The sequence below is a fragment of the Ixodes scapularis genome, unplaced genomic scaffold, assembly GCF_016920785.2.
Source record: "Ixodes scapularis isolate PalLabHiFi unplaced genomic scaffold, ASM1692078v2 PGA_scaffold1__304_contigs__length_218370807, whole genome shotgun sequence".
Lineage (NCBI taxonomy): Eukaryota > Metazoa > Arthropoda > Arachnida > Ixodida > Ixodidae > Ixodes > Ixodes scapularis.
This window is the reverse complement of record NW_024609846.1, coordinates 181,284,111-181,298,835: the sequence shown is the minus strand read 5'-3', so window position 1 is coordinate 181,298,835 and position 14,725 is coordinate 181,284,111. Positions and strand designations below refer to the sequence as shown.

Here is a 14,725-nt window from a genome sequence, read left to right as displayed (position 1 = left end):
AAACTAGACTATAAAGAGCCCCCCCCCCCCCCCCCCCCCTTTAAAAAAGAAAAAAAAGAAAAAAAGAAAACGACTTTTTTGGCAGAGCTTTATCCACAAAATGGCTGGCGAAGCCTCGAACCCAAGCTAGTCGCAGTTGTTTTCATGCATAGTAAAATCAACGGAGTCTGACCCCATGCCTTATACGTGTATTTCGTTCGAACGTTTCTTCACGTTGTTGCTCGCCGAGGTTTAGTGCCACAACGGGATGATTCAAAACGGCTGCCACTTAGAATGCCATCTTGTTTGTGAAGTTTCTCAGCGTGTGGTGATTCTGCAAAACGAAATCTAGAATTCAAACGTCGACAGCGGAGTAAGGAGAGAGGGAAGCGATGTCGCTTGAACTCGATACATAAATGACACCACCTAGAAACTTCTGTTCAAGTAAGAGCGGAATCCCACTCGGTGTAGTACTTCTAACCGACTTCAATCGCAAAGATGACATAAACAAGTTCTGACGACCCAGGCGTAGTCTAACGGTCATTCTTTTTGACATATGTGTTTGTTTTTCCAGCGCTGTAGAACAATATTGAGTTTTCTATTGTGATGAACAAGGCGTTTCTGTCATGTTTGCGGGTACGATTCGTTGATCATTCTCTTCATTCTGTAAGGTACTCCCGATTTTTTGGAAAACTGACTGGCTAACGTCTCATGGTAATATCTTGTTTACTAGGAATTTAGATGTCTGCTTTTAGGTAAATGGTTAATTAGTATTCGATTTTTGACTTCTTCTAAGTAATCGTCTATAAACGCAATGTCTAGATTTCTTGTGAAATATTCTGTCGGGGTGTGGGTTGAAAGTTGCACCAAACAGAAAGTACGTAGACTTGACTCTTACAAGCGATTCTGAAAGAAACTAGAGAATTCTTTGTTGCGTTCGCCGAACTTGAGCCAAAATTCAGGCTCAGAACACTGTAATTTGGTGGGCACCAATCAAATATGCTTTGATCATTACTATAAAATAATAATAGTACTAATAAAAAAGAAACCTCTCGATGAAGTGGCCAGAAGCACGTCGCCCGACGGTATTTAAGTAAATGAACTTACATAACTCTTTTCAAATGCCACAAGTAAAAAAAAAAATACAAACACGAATTCAGCCTTTCGAACATAGCGTTTTCGTTGCCTTTCCACAGCTTGTTGCGGCTTGAATTGTCCCGTAGTTACGCTTCATCGTTGCAGCTCTGTCGCGATGAGGTCGTGCGAGACGGCTTCTGCGGGCTTGGCTTCCCTCCTCTCCGTGGTGCTCGATTTCACGTTACGGCCAGACGCGCTCTTTTCTGGATCCGCGCCTTCTCACTCGGGCTTGTAGTTGCACTCGGCACAGTGTCTGGGGCCCAGGATCTTGCAGGCGAAGTGGTGCATCGTGTCGTGGCTCTCTGCGTGAACCACCATGGCGATGAGACGTGCGCTGAAAACGTTCGTTGTTCCAAGTGAAACCTCGCATCTAAAACAAAGATGGCACAGACGGAAACGAGGATCAGGGAGAGAGAGAGAGAGAGGAAGAGAGAGATGGGCAACATTTGTCTGGAAATTATGTTCCCGTGACGGTGCCAGGGAACACGTCTTGGACTGGTGTGTCCACCGTCCTATCCAGCTCACGCACGATCAAAAGTGGTCCCATTGTGAAAACAATTGACATCACAGAAGCCGGCGTGTCACGTTATCGGATGTCGCAATCCTGGCGGTTGGAGCTAGAAGCTCCGACAAAATGTACGAGCGAACGCGACTGTCGCTGTCCTCGCAGAGTTCCAACTCCTGCAGCTGCCGAAGCGTCCTTGGACGGTCAATCTGGAGGGCGACCTGCAGCATGACAGGCGTCTGTCGTATTCACCACCGCTGCTGTCATATCGCCAGGATCGCGGCCGGCGACAACGTGACACTTGTAAGACGTCGTCAGGCAGAAAATCGAGGGACCACTTTTTAGGACGCCGTATACGTCTCACAACGCTTCGATCAAAACTACTCACGTTTGTTCATCTTTGTTTCCCATGGCCGTTTGTAGTGGCCGGCATACGCCTTACTTCAGTCACGGGCATATTGCGAAAGGTAGAGCGTGGCCTATTATATCACGCATCTTGTCTTGTGATTCGTTGGCGTTCTTATCAACTATTGCCGTAATCTCATTTGGAGCGAAGCGATAAGAATACGCTGGAAACACGTCCTGCGCTTCTTAAGTTGTTGCTTACTATACATATTGCACACGTTCAATAAAGCGTCTTGAAGACAAAGGCGGACGTGCGTGGCGCTTCGGTAAGACAAACATATTAAATAAACTCACCGGCGAGAATGCTTCTCTGCTGGATCTGTTGATAATGTAGTGAGACTTCTGGAAAAGAGAAAGGAACAGGATCGTGTAAAACGTGATGATCACACGCGCACAGTGTTATGATCAAGTCAAAGTGAGCGTGAGTCACTAGAGGCATGCAACACTATTTTTTAACGATGGAAGGCTGAGCTACGTCATGTACGAGGTGTGAACAAAAAGCTCCGGGACTGAATTTCTAGCGTAAAAAGAGAAGGCAGCACAGTGATACGCGCGCAGAAAGGAAGGGACCTTCCTGTCTCGTTATACCAAAGGGCGTTGCTCTGAGAACATTTAGAGCTGCACTAATCGCGAGGTTTTATCACAACATGCACGGGCACAATTGCGATTTTACTATAGACAGCAAACCAGAGCGAGAGCGAACATCAATTCTGGGTCAAACTCGGCAAATATCAAACATAGACCTTTGGAATGATTCAGCAAACTTGTGTCAAAACAGCAGTGAATTTTGCCACGTGTTTTAAGTGGCACTCGCGCTTCGGGAACGGCAGAACATTGCTGGAAGACGAAGAGCGCGAGGGCGAGCTTATCCGACCTCTTTTTGAGTTCAGTGACGTTCTGCCATTCTTGAGGCGCGAGTGCCGTTCAAAACCACCTCGCACACCTCACTACATTTTGACATCAGCCTTCTACATCAATTCAAAGGTCTCCGTTTTAGATTTGCCGAGTTTGATGTTCGCTCTCGTTTTGGTTTGCAGTCTATAAAGAGATCGTCATTATGCTCGTGCATGTGTTCAAACAAACGTGTGTAGCGCAGTTCTATATATTCACAGGGCGACGCCCTTTGGCAAAATGCAGCAGGAAGATCCCTGCCTTTGACTGCTGCACGCGCATCACTGTGCTGCCCTCTTTTTTGACGTAACAAAATCAGTCCCGAAAATATTTTTTACCACACCTCGTAATTTGCTAGTGAAGACCAAAGTTGGTGCATGCGCTCCAAAGCTAGGTTTAAGGTTACACTGAACACTTTAGAATCCAGCTTTACGCTTTCTTGGCCTAAATTGTATCGTCGCGGTGACTGGTCAAATTGTCATTCAAACTAAGGACAGAGACACGAACCTTTTAGCTTTGCTTGGACCGCAAACCTGGCCTTCCGTTCTTGATCAAGCTCTTGGCACAAGGCATCTGGAAGCAGGGCAAGTACACAATTTTCCTTGAACGAAAGTAACATTGCTGAACTGTTCTGCTGACTGAGTAATTAAAACAATACCAAAATGGTGCTGCAACGATTGAGAAAGCATGAATGCACGGTGCCACAAATAACAGTAAAATTTGCTCGCATTAGGCCTTGCGACGAATCAAAGGGAAGTGGCTACACAGATGTTTAAACAGCGTGAAGATAGCCTGCCATCAAGCGAGGCGATGTGTCACTTCGCCGTAGAGTGACATTTTGGACAGTACAGAACGGCGTACAGCTTGTGAGGAGCAATAATTTTAAACGAAGTAGTGCAATTGGCTTATTCAGGAAAAAAAAAAGTGGCAAGTGCCCTTCTTTGATTATCGCTTACGCCGCATTCACGCTGGCGACTGAACCGCATCCGCAAAGCGGTTGCGAACGCGATTACTTAAATATGCAATAAAATTTTACATGTTGTTGATATGAAAACGAGCGGATCCGCTTCGCGGTTGCCATTCGAACGCCAGTGTGAATGTTGCCTTAGGGTGTGCGAGAACACGGGCATAACTTTGGCTTCATTGCCAAAAACAAAAAGTCATTTCCGAGCGTAAAGACGCTTTGCAGACGCGCCAGATTACATCCGCCATTGCTGACCTTCTCTTGTCTTACCGAGACACCCCAAAGGCCAATGTCAGGGAGAAGGATAGAGTGAAATCTAAAATGGCAACAACCTGGAATGCTATGGTAATGATGAAGTGAAGTAAACGGAATGCGAGGAAACAAAAAAAACACAAAAACAAAACAAAAAAAAAAAACAACAACTGAAGGTCCGTTATGATGGCGTCCATGTACAGCTGCTGCAGAGTGTCTATAGACGCTTTGCAGCAGCTGTGCATGGACGCCGCCATAACTGACCTTCAGATTTTGTTTCCTCTTATTTCGTTTATTTCACTTCATCATTACCATAGCAGGCCAGGTTATTGCCACATTAGATTCAACTGTGTCCTTTTCTAGAGCATCGGCTTTTGTAGAAGATCGTTAACTACCGTTTCAGTTGCTCGCATCTTGGTAAGACAAGAGAAGGTCAGCCATGGCGGCTGTAATTTGGCGCGTGTGTAAAACGTCTATACGCTTTTCCAATAGAAGAACCTGGATCCATTTGCTGGCGTTTTCCACGAGCATTTTCTGGCGGTCGCAGCTGCGAGCGCGCGCGGGGTGGGCTGTGATCGTGCTCTCTGTTATTTCTGCAACCGGTAAAATCGTCTGTAGTGTCACGCGCGCACGCCTTCCGCAGTTTGTAAACCTGGTGTTCCTAGCTCGTGACGCCACGCGACTACCAGCCAAAGTTGCAGTGTAGGTACAGTGTACTAGAATACTTGGGTAGTGTTGGGACCGAAGGGGCTTGCCTGAAGCGCGTGGTATTGATCGCGACAGGTGTCGCGTCCGGCGCCTTATCCGGAAGGTGTGCGCATGCGCGGCTGCACGCGCGAAAATATGAATCTTTGGTGCCGCTTTGGTGGAATGCACATAGGATTTCTGATACAGCTACGACCTGCCAGCGGTCGTACCGCGGCATCAATTACGCTGCGGCACGATCGTTAGCAACATTATGCTTCAATGTATTGGACGGTACAAGCTACATTACCCTTCCTTTACATAAAAACAATTACGACTTTAAAGAAGTGGTTTCGGTTTGTCGGATGGTGAGCATTTTAAATGAAATGCCCATTTCCTTGGTCGCAAATGCCGAACATTAGATATTTGAAAGGGATATCTAAAACTCGGAAGCAGTTTTTTTTTTTTTCCTTTCTTATTTTATAACAGAACGAAACGGCACATACTAAAGTTCGAGATTGTTTTAGTATGTTTTTAATACCCCAGGTTAACTTCTCTGTCTTCTTTTCTGCCCTTCTTCTTTTTCTTGACCTTAATCAGCTCGCTTCACTTGTCACTCCTTCTTGTGTCCATTTATGCGACGAGCCACCCAAGCGACGGTCGCAAAGGGGTGAGAATCTTCTATTTCTTCGTGGCTGCCACGACCATCCGAAAATCACCCGACGTTCACTTGTAAGAAATGGCTTATAAGCCGTGACAATTTTTATCACGCGTTTTAACATTTAACTTAAGTCCAAAAACTGAGACAATGTGGGCTGAACAAGTAATGCTTTATAAGATTCAAAGAAAACAAGAAACTATTTCACATAATTTTGAGCAGAAAACATGAGCACACGTAGATCAGGCAAGGAAAAAGTTGTAATAGTTTACAGCACGGCATTGAAATAATGGCTACAATGTACAGCGCATACATGGTTACAATATGCAGCGCATTATCCTCTTGAGGGTAAACCATCTGAAACCTACACGCTCACAACAATACATTTAACCGACAGCTGCTTTCTGACAACCAGGTAAGTCTCGCCTGAGCTGGGTATTCGAAGGGAAAGACCCATGGTTCCACGGGGGGCGTATCTGGTTCACGCAGACATTCAGGGTGTTTTTGTTTTATTCTTTACAGAACTTTACATATTTTACAAAAAAAGGATGTGGCAGATATGTGGATGCCGCCTTTCGTTATATCTGTAGGGCTCGGTGGACAATGAATGGGTGAATAACCGTTGCAATGTTTAATAATGAACCAAGATCTGTTAGTTAACTTGTTTATAACCGGCTTAATTGGCCATGGTGCAACTGCAGTTTTAAAAGGAGTCATTATTAAAGGCAAACACAATTTCGACAATTCGCGAAAAGGCCAACGAGGTTCGCAAAATTAATCGTAAAAGTTTTTCTTTCTTCGCTTGATTCAAAAACCGCGTTATGAAAATAATACGTAGAATAGTAACTTAGTCGTCTTGATGTGTGGCGCCGGCGAGTCCACCGAAGAAACGCTGTCGAGTTAGTGACGAGGGGACAGAAACAACTGCGTCATTCTTCTACGCATCAATATCAGCACAACCTCATTCGCGCTTTCAGCGCGCAGTTTTTTTAATTAAGTGAAGAAAGGCAAAATTTTAGCGATGAATATCTCAGGACAGAACGAGCGGGTTGGTAGAGATAATTAAGCTTGAGGAAGAAACGAAAATGGACGGACAAACACAGCAAAAACGAACGCCTCGTTACTTTCGCTCAAAGCTCGTTGTTTGTTCGCGAACTTTTTTAAATTAGGTTGGCCTTTAATGATGGCTCCCTTTAAAGCTGCAATTGCAACATGACCTATCAAACATTTCATTAACCCTTTGCCTACCTCAAAAATTAAAAAAAAAAAAAAGATTTGAAAATACCGATTTTTTTTACGTGCCTTATAGCCTGTTTCACCTTGTGTTGTACCGCAGGAAAGGCTACAAGCCCGAGCTCCTTGCTCTAGGGCACATCTTGGCGGCACGAGCTCCCGTGCACCAAGGGCAGCTGCCAACGCTATGAGCTCGCGCTCCTAGCTTTCGCTACATGCACCGCTCAAAAAGAAAAAAGAAAAAAAAGAAAAAAAAAAAGGCGGGCTGCGCGAGCCGGATAACTCGACTACAGCGCCGCCCCGAACTGTCAATACACGCGCCCTCACGAGCTCCCGTTGCCGAGCCGCTCCGGTCCCAACACTACCCAAGTATTCTAGTACACTGTAGTGTAGGAGCTGTACAGATTCCCCGAAAGAAGTAACGAAGTGCTCTGTAGTAGTATGCGTTGTTTTGTTGTTTTTTGGGGGGAGGGGGGAGGGGGGAACCGACGGTTGTTGGGGCGTAATTAGACGGCATGTCACAGTCGGATGCTCTTACGAATACACACAATTAAAGCACACCAAGCTGCTCTTGGAAATATTCACGGTGCTACTCCTTCCTGTATTACGAACGCACCGAAAGGTACCCAGTGGTTACCGTGTCACTGTACCATGTAAAAAATTAAGGTTTGCCCAGCACTTTACATCGGTTGCATTAATACTAATCAAAACGATAGGAGTGAGAGAGTTACCGTGACAATCTTACTCTGTATGCCGCTTGGCCGCCAGCTTAAGAACTAGGAGGGTCTTTCACATCGCTTGCGGCCCACCGGTTACATATAGACTGTTCTGGCGATTACGTCACCTCGGTCGTTTCAATGTCAGTGCATTCAACCGACGGCCATGTATAAGCCAGTCATTAGATTTAACATTGTTAGGCAGGTTCGCATAATTGCGACTGCTTCGGACCGGAGAGGCTTAAAACCTGTTTTTTTAAGCAAAGCAGCCTGTACACACTGTGTAAGTACAACAGTATCAGCCTGAGTATAGCTAATTAAAAAGCTAAAAGGTGGTTGCAAAAAAGGCTACATTAAAGGCGCTTGAACATATTTGCTTTAGCTTTGTTTTATTTGTTTGCAACTTTGCTTAAGTGGTTATTAATAGGAAGTGCTAGCAAAGTTGTTTTTGCAGGCCAAATACGAAGGCGCGCACTTCAAAGCAAGCTTAAAAATGGAATCAAGAACTCCCAATACCAATATTGCCCTACGAAAATGTGGTATGATAAACTCTCCAATACATCAGAAGCAAATATATAGGTCTTTAAGGTTTGTCTAACATCATACTATGTCTGAACAACGATGCTGTATTTTGCAGGATGTTAAAAACATAATCAGTAAAACCCCCGACACTAAAAAAAAAAAAAAAGAAATGTTACCTTGTGTTTGTTTTATGAGAACAATATTAAAAGACGTAAATCAGTCACTTGCATTTTTTAATCGGTGTTTAAAGGGATACTGAACCGAAATTTCGAACTTACAAAACAAGGCTGGACAGATAGGCGGGACGATGCAAAACCCAAAAACATCACTCATACAGCGATATCTCTAACGGATCGCCATATTTTTAGAAAAGAAGCGCCCGACTAAACCCGGCCGACGAGGCCGTCAAGGCAAGGCACGTCACGATTCTTATTCCCTCTCCTCCTCACTACGTCCCGTGTCGAGCTGGTGAACCGAAGCGAGGAGGAGAGAAGCGAGGCCGCTCCCCCTCATTCTCAAATTCTCCCGGAGGACAGTGATGTCAAAGGCCTCGCTTGATCGCGCCCTTCTTTTCGAAAAGTGCGGCCATCCGTTTGAGATATCGATGTACGAGCAATGTTTCGGAGTTCGTAGAGTCCCGTTCAACGCTTCTAGAGCCTTATTTTGCGAAATTCAAATTTCGATTCAGTATCCCTTTAAGTTAAATTCCTCTACGGCGCGATTTATGCTGAAGATTTCAGATTATAATTTACACTACCTCCACAAAATTGTATCTTTCGTACATGAAGACGTCAGAAGTCACATTTGAAAAACATTGATGTGTACAAAAAGTTTAACATATTTTGATGTAAGAGCAGATCATTCATACCTCGAACAACCTGCAGCTGCTTGGCGAGCTCTTCGCGGTACGCGATTTCTTTCTGCACTTGCTCTTCGAACGTTTCTGTAAGTACAAGAAAGGATTTGTTTTCTTGGATTCGCGCAATTCAAACTAGAGGTCATAATAAAACTAGAAAAAATCGAAGTTCTGCGATTACAAAATCTAGACAACGTTTTTTTTTTTGTTTAGTTTTTTTATGGTTGCGAGATAAAACATTTGTAAGTTAGAAAAAAACTATAGTAAGTTAGAAACGATAATTTATACCATAATATATTATGAAAAATATGTATGCATATAACAATCTCTAAAATGCATCCCAAAAAGGTGCATAGGCCGTAAAATACAAAACTAAAAACACGAAGGAGTGAAAAGAGGAAAAAAATTTCGCATTGTCGTTTTCGTTGTATGTTTTGCTTAGAGGAGTTTATGGCAGGCAGCAAACGTACCAGCCAAAACACGAGGATAAATAATTTGGAATCTACCGAGCATTGCTTCGTAGTTTCGAGCCTACGGAACTTTTACATTTATGTGTCATTCGCGTTCTTGTTTATTTTCTTTGTTGTTGTTGTTTTGATTGACACCGATATTCGCACTAACCTGGGACAGTACCCTGTCACCAGTGATCACGGTTGAGCAATTCAATAGGAGATAGCGGCCCGGAAACACGCACCAGGGACCGTTGCTCGAGGACGACTCTCAATGTGTTTGTCCGACAGATTGGCGTGCCAGTCTACGGCGCAGAGCGCGTCTCTATTTGACATGTGGGCGGAACGCGCCGTTCATATCTCTGCCGCCGCAAACGGGGCGTCGCACGAAAGGTGATCTTGCGTTGACCATGTCGCTTTCCCATATGCGTAAAAGATTACGCTCCCCGTACAGCGCGCATACACGCAGGCGTTTCCTCCTAATTAAATGTAATATATAGACATATATTGTAGTAAATGTGAGACGTGTTTCCTAAAGCAAAGTGCGTCCAGCAAGTTTGCTAACTGTTTATCGATGAGAGATGAGCGTCTGATTATCACGAGGGTGCATCAACCGAATGCTCCGATTTCGCAGTCCCGTAATAAGGCAAATCGATTGTTTCGAACTTTGTTCAATTTGAAAGGAGACTGCGAACACCGCCTTATATCGCAAAAACAATTTTTGTATTTTTTTTATTCTTAGCAAGTAGACGACATTTTTTTTAGGAAGTAAACTGCTAAAACAATAATCTAATTATGAATTATTTTCAATCAAGAAATCATAAAATCACGTTTTTGTCCCTTAGAGTTAGACCAGTTGAAACTTCAAAGCATTTGGCTGTCGAATGCCGATGTACAAATTTAATATACTTCAATACGTACGCTCATAATAGCAGGCAATTTAAATTGAAAATTACACCTGTGTTAATGCCGTGTGTCTATCTCATAGCAACTTCGATCGCATTTGTTTGCCAAAGCAAGACAATAATTCCATGCGTCAGCGAATATACGGAGCGAAGTATAGTTAGAGTGTTCAAAAATAAAGGCACTGTTCCGAATACCGATTGTTTGCTGGGGCTTTTGGTGTGGTCGTGTTACATACGAACCGACAATGAAGGCACCTTCCAAGCCGGCTTACAAACAGTCGTTTTCTATAAAATATCTCAGTTTCATTCTTTCATCGGAATCTTAGAAGATTATCAGCCCTTACTTTTTTTTTATTACACTCAAGACTAACTTGACGTCACGGTGACTTCATATTGTTTAGCCACCATGTAAAATTAGATGGGAAATAAAGCACCGCAAACAAAATATAAATCAATGAATCAATCTATCCATGCTTTATTCTGAGACAAACAGCTGCCATGGAATAGGGTTACACTTGTGCGAAGTGAAAGACAGATTGGACAAAATATCTTTACATACTATAAAGAAAGGATGAGTATTACACTTTTCTTGAAATTGGCAAAGGTAGAAAAAAGCTGAAGGTCAGGGTTAAGAAACTTGTCATATGTGAGCTGCATCCATGTCAACGAAGGATTCAACACCAAATAAGAATGGTGGAAAAAAAGCCATAGATCTAGTTTGTCGCTGGGAAACATGAATTAATATTTCACTCAGTAACAGGGAGGGGGGGGGGGGCAGGGATCAATAATAGCGTTCAGCAATTGATATAAATACAGCATATCGCGAACTAGTGGTGTTTCCGAAGAGGTGAAGGACCAAGAGTATTCACAATGCAAACATACCTAGTCGTAGAAGGCTCTCCGCCCAATATGGCAATCATATAAAATTCTTACGAACCGTCGCTGCATGCACACTAACCTTAGCGTTTTACCGAAGCGTAGAGAATTCCACACAGAAGAAGAAAAGTTCAACCTCGATAAAACTAACGACCGAAAGAGGTGCAAATGTAGGTGTAACTGTAGAACTTCCAGGTAATGCGTTAAATTATGCCTAAAATGCGCAATGAATAATTAATAATTTTAGAGACATGAAAATTAAAATTTAGACCCGTTAGATATACATAATACTACGAAAACTTAGGGGCTCGTAATAATGTCAAAGAGAAACGTGGTATGGGCTTTGGTATGATAAAAAGTTGTTTAATTAGAACGTCGATTTCAACCAGGTATGTTCAGAAACCTCGAAACTTTTCGTACCTCTCATCAGGTGAAACTCTCGTTCTGCTTTCTTCCTTCCTTCGGCCTCCTTGAGCAAGACATCTCGGAGCTCGTCTGTACGCAGGGACAGAACAACTGGGCTAAACAACTGGTCAACTGACCTAAAACTGAGGGTTAATTTGTTTTTTTCACCACATATTTTTTAAATTACGCAGCTCTTGGCTCAGCCGAAAAATTCTTTCAAACTGCAATGTATCTCATCACCAAACACCTAAGCTATTTTAGATAGCGTTAGTATTTACTATTTTAGATTGCTTATGCGTCTTTGAAAACGCACGATTTAATTTTAGGTTTTTATTCTTTTTTTATTTATCAAGCATATTTTTAGACAGGTATGATATAAATAGGTGTACTTTTTTTTATCAGATATACGGCCTCGGCTGAGTGAATTACAAACTACAAAAAATGTCTGAACAATTTCGTCGAGACAAAAACCGGGTGTTTTTTTTTTATTTCTTTCAAATAATGAAGAAAAAAAAAAGTCGCATAAGATCAAGTCTAGGGTTTGTGAATTCCGCTATCTTTACACTTTATAGAAATATTGCATAGGGCCCTAAACAGGTGTAAACTTCTGACATGACGGTAGAACTTTATTCGTTCTATCGAATCATATGCTATTGTGACATAATACGAATCCACGGTTCAACATCCTGACCATTAAAAATCATGTAATGGCTTGTGGTTCTGCACAATATAGTTAAAAGTTCAGCTAGCTAAAAAAATGGTGCGTAATGTTTTTTTAACTGGAAACACAGCTTCTTAGCAAAGCTGAAAAAATTTGATTGACATCAGCGTGAATGAAGGCTTCTCTTTTTTTTTGTAGAATATATAGAATGCATAGTTATAAAGCGAGCAATGTTATACCGAACTACTTCTATAAAGTATTGTGGCTAGCATTTTTCACCAAACGTTCAAGGTGGTGAAACTTGGGATTTTTAACGCGATAGCGTTTAGGAGCTGGTGTTGCAGATAATCCGGCGTCGGTGTCGATGTCAGTGTCGGCGTCGGCATCGGTGTCGGCGTAGGCGGGACCAAAAATCCCATAATTCAATGCGCGCAGCCAGGTGTGTCACAGGTGGCTGCGTTGCATTATGGGATTTACTTGCTTGTTTGGCTTCCCGCCAAATTTAGCAAAATATTTTCCGCCAAACATAGCGCAAAATCTTTCGCTAAATTTACCGGGTCGATAGACTCATGACTTCACAGCCACGTGTGACGTCACGCGTCACGTAAAATGACGTCACACGTGATTCTACTGACTAGAGCACGCACACACGCTTGCACGACTTGGAAACGCAAGCGGGTTTATATGAGAAGCCTTTGCGAACGGGGCCCGATAACGCTATCCCGTTCTACCCTTGAAGGCGAAGCTTAAGCGTCCTTCAAGATTTTTTTTTTGGTAGGGGGTAGTTTCAGTTGGCTCATTTTAATTTATACCAGAATTTAATGCCGAACTTATATCTGACAAGAACAAACCAAAATATTTCACGATACTCCCTTTTCTTTCCCACCCTTTGCACCCTTCTCTTTATTTTCTCTGGTGAACGCTACGACAAGCTCAGATGTATATTCAAAGATTTTTGTCACAGTTTTATTCAGACAGGCAAAAGTCAACCGCTAAAACCAGTAGACTGATTTGACGTGTAGCGATTGTAATATCCTCTTCAAGCATTTCTTTTTTTTTTTTTCCTCCTTGTCTTTTTTGCTTCTCACTTTTTGGTGAGATATTTGCACTCGCTGAAAGAGGTTTAAATCTACCTAGATTTCTCCTTAGCGCTAACTGCCTCTTCGGTTCAGATACTATAAGGATGTAATAAAAAAGTGTCTCACCTTTACTGAGTGAAAATATATTTCGAGGATCTAAAACATCATCAGGACTACGCGTTTCTGAAAAAAAAAATAAATAAAAAGTTTAGTTTTATTTTCAGAGCCCGGGAGTTTGAGCAGTGAACGCGTGAAGCGGAGCTCTCGCAAAAGCTCCCGTCATGCTAGGGAAGCTCACCCGAAGGTGACGCAGTCGCTTTGACGGAATCACGTTTTCGGCACTCCTCCTTGATCAGCTGCACCACGGACGTGACCGTGTTCTCTGCGAAAGAAACACGAAAAGACACTCCGCTAAATGGCTATCATATCACATTCGAATGTAGGTCGAATCGATTCTTTTATTTTTATATGAAGCGCGCCATTTAGTAACTTGAAAATTGAGTATTGAATTTGAGATTTAGTATTGAAAATTAGTGCTGTGTCAGCGTTGGGCGAGGACTCCAATAGCTCGTGCCCAAAAAATAGTGAATTTGGGATTGTAAACAAGCTGTCTAATGGTGCAAAAAAAAAAAAGAAAAAAAGGAGAGCAGGGTGCGTTGTTAGAGCACTACAAAGAGAGTGCGTGATATATAGTATCGAATTTTTTTTGTGTTAGTTGGTTAGTCTACGATCAAATTACGACATATTGTTCGTGTGAACAAATATGGCATGAGCGTTAAAAGGATTATGAAGAATAAAGTACCTGGTTCAGTGACTGGTTTTGCCATCTCCTCTTCTTCATCCTCCTGAGACAACAACAAAAAGGGTAAGAGAATAATACACGTGACGCTGTATCACCTTCGTATTTCGCGTTACATCACTGTGGACATTTTGTAAGTCTTCTAAAAGATTTCCATTTATTGTGCTCTCTGGGGCATTCATTTCTGTTCAACTCGGAAAATTTGAACTTCTTGGGAAGCGACGTCGTAACAGCCAACATCTGAATTAAAAAAAAATAGTTAGCTTTATTATAACGAAGAAACTTAATATTTTTATACTCATCAGTGTGTCAACGCACCCCAGTCCGCGTGGTATGTTTCTTTATCTCAGCTTATTCAACATTTGACCGCTCGGAGGTGTATCTCCTGGACGGAGCTTGCTCATTTCAGCTTACATTAGAGGTGGCAAAACGGGAATGATTGGATCATCATCGCGTTCCGCCACACCTAGCTTTGCGCCTGCTGCAAGAGTAGTAAATTTAATGGAGCCCCCGAGTTTTCCACGAGCTTCAAGTCGTTCTAAAATGAGTTGATTTAGTGGTTTTCGATGACGCTCAGTAAGTTTCTAATTGGAACCATATTTCGATATTTACTAATGACAAAGTTAATTAACGAACATTAATTAATTAGCTGACTTATCGCAAAGATTAGCCACCCACATAATGCCCCACTGGCCGCATAACTCACCAGCACAAACGGCATAAATGTAACTTTCACGGCTTTTTGTAAA

General features: G+C 42.6%; 1 protein-coding gene across 1 annotated transcript in view; it reads right to left on the bottom strand.

Moving 5' to 3' along the window:
- Positions 1 to 81: 81 nt before the first annotated feature.
- LOC115325013 (SKI family transcriptional corepressor 1 homolog-B) overlaps positions 82 to 14,725 on the bottom strand; it is a gene marked incomplete at its 5' end in the record, with an annotated part of 53,758 nt that continues 39,114 nt past the window's right edge. The window contains 8 exons of the mRNA XM_040504602.2: positions 82 to 1,418; positions 2,321 to 2,368; positions 3,425 to 3,490; positions 8,815 to 8,889; positions 11,453 to 11,527; positions 13,304 to 13,360; positions 13,476 to 13,559; positions 13,980 to 14,022. Of these exons, the coding sequence (XP_040360536.2) occupies positions 1,336 to 1,418; positions 2,321 to 2,368; positions 3,425 to 3,490; positions 8,815 to 8,889; positions 11,453 to 11,527; positions 13,304 to 13,360; positions 13,476 to 13,559; positions 13,980 to 14,022 (531 nt within the window). The remainder of the gene's footprint in view (positions 1,419 to 2,320; positions 2,369 to 3,424; positions 3,491 to 8,814; positions 8,890 to 11,452; positions 11,528 to 13,303; positions 13,361 to 13,475; positions 13,560 to 13,979; positions 14,023 to 14,725) is intronic.